Source organism: Pyxicephalus adspersus, chromosome 8 (genome assembly GCF_032062135.1).
Source record: "Pyxicephalus adspersus chromosome 8, UCB_Pads_2.0, whole genome shotgun sequence".
Taxonomy (NCBI): domain Eukaryota; kingdom Metazoa; phylum Chordata; class Amphibia; order Anura; family Pyxicephalidae; genus Pyxicephalus; species Pyxicephalus adspersus.
Window position 1 is genome coordinate 4266582 of NC_092865.1, and position 2099 is coordinate 4268680.

The window sequence follows — 2099 nt, forward strand, 5'->3', positions numbered from 1 at the left end:
TCAGGAGCCACAAGTTTGGACCCCTCCAGGAGTCACGTGGCCTGATTTATGAAAGCTCTCCAAGATTGGTGAAGATATACGATCATAGCAGAACCATCATTTTTTTTTTGTTCAACTAATAGTAAGTGATTTTTAAGAAATCCATTCCAGGTTTGCAGAATCACCCAGGTTCTTTCATGATAGTCTCTCTTCTCCACTCTTTCATAAATCAGGCCACAATGTCCTCATGGGATTATTCCATATTGCTAACTACCCAAGCATACTCTTTGGTTTATTCCCCATGAGGGATGCTATGGTTGCTGTGCAGGATTCCATGGGTCCAGTATATAAAATAGTCCAACCCCTGAAGAAGCAGAACTGCGAAACGCGTTGCTAAATTATGCTCACCACTAATCAAAATACAAAAGTTCCAATCTCTTTGGGCTCCTATCTCTTATAAATTCCCCTGAGATTCCCCTGTCAATTCATCTGAAATTGGCTGACAATTGTTCCGATCTCTCCTTTCACTTCCTATTAAAACAATGACTCGTTCTGCCATCTAGTGGTCACATGTTAAAGTGCACAGCTGTCACAATGTGAAATGCTATATGTAAAAACAAAAATTATGAGCGAATTTACAGCAAATTGACAAGGGAATTATTTTTAAATGCCCTCCTTTGTCTTTTTTTATGGGAGGATACCAACCTGCACAATCTCATAAACTGCAGAAATAAATAATAATATTAAAATTTCTCTTAATTTGGCTTCTGATTGTCGCACCTTTAAAGACTGCCACCCCATTATTTTCGCAGGGGGTGCAGCGGCAGGACATGGTCTCTTTTTCAAATTCCTCCAGGGCGCGTTTCATATTGTCCTGCAAAACGTTGGCTCCGATGAAGTCCGTCGCCGTCACCAAATTATACAATGGGCTGGTCTGTGGGGGGAAGGGAGAGGTTTTTATTTCTTATAATAATAATAAAGTTTATTGTTTTGTGAGCAGCGGGATTGTTAATGACAGGTCAGCTTTATTGATACAGAAACCCCAGAATTGCTGCTCCTTCGAGGAGTTTTCCCTCTGCTCTATAAATCTACAAACAAATGTTTTTGTCTTTTGATAAATTTTATTTATGGGGTCGTACCTTAATATTTAGGATTTCCGGACTGTACTGAACGGCGTCCCCCCATTCTTGCATCAGCTCCGGGGTCGGGAGGTTCTTGTAGGCGAGGGAGGTCACATGCTCGCTGGATCCGCCGCGTACGAGAGCAACAAAATCTTCAACAACTTTATTAGTATCGCTGTTATCTGCAATCAATCAATGTGATCAATGGGGGGATTCCAGGAATCAATCACATGATCAGATCAGATAAAAAGGGGGTACAGACCGGGCCAAGGGGGGCGGCAGAAAAATCACAAAATAAAAGGCAGAGATAAAAGACACAAATGGTACAGCTCTGTGTAAGTCCCTGAATTTGACTTAGGATCAGTCCCTGTACAGCAGAGCTCAGATAGGGGGCGGGAAAAGCAGCAACAGAAGCTGGAAGTGTGATCATTTGAGGGCCCCCACATTATTGCCCCGAGCCCACCTCCTTTATAATTGGTATCCCGGTCCCCTACCATGACCCCCATTATTTCAGAATTCATTAGCCCTTCTGTGATTGGCCGATCGGCTTCTCACCTCCAATCTCCTTCAAAAGCCCATCGCACTGGTTGTCCGTCATACCAACGCTTACGTAAACGCCGCATATGTTACCGCCAAGAGAAAACCCCAAGTTCAGGCACGACTTCACGTCACTGAGAGAGTAACCTGCAAAAAGAACGTAAAGAGGACCTGTCACTACCTGATCAAATGATGAAGTTTATATTACTTTTTTATACTTTGCACACTTAAATGGCTGTTTTAGTTGGTCACCTGCACTGTCCATTGTAGGATTTCCATCTGACGTATTTGTATTCTACAACAGCTTTCCTAAAACAAATTACATTTTCATCTCCAAGTTTTGAAAGAGAACCAGTCACAACCGATGTATTACAAAAATTATCAAAGAAATATAAGATTGGTATAATTGTGCAGATTATGTTTTTTATATTTGTTCCTATTTGTAGATTGACCATCAATTCA

The 2099-nt window shown here is 41.5% G+C and overlaps 1 protein-coding gene across 1 annotated transcript in view; it reads right to left on the reverse strand.

Moving 5' to 3' along the window:
- C8B (complement C8 beta chain) overlaps positions 1–2099 on the reverse strand; it is a gene marked incomplete at its 5' end in the record, with an annotated part of 12410 nt that overhangs the window by 1936 nt on the left and 8375 nt on the right. Inside the window, 3 exon segments of the mRNA XM_072419345.1 lie at positions 760–913; positions 1119–1282; positions 1656–1771. Coding sequence (XP_072275446.1) covers positions 760–913; positions 1119–1282; positions 1656–1771 — 434 coding nt within the window.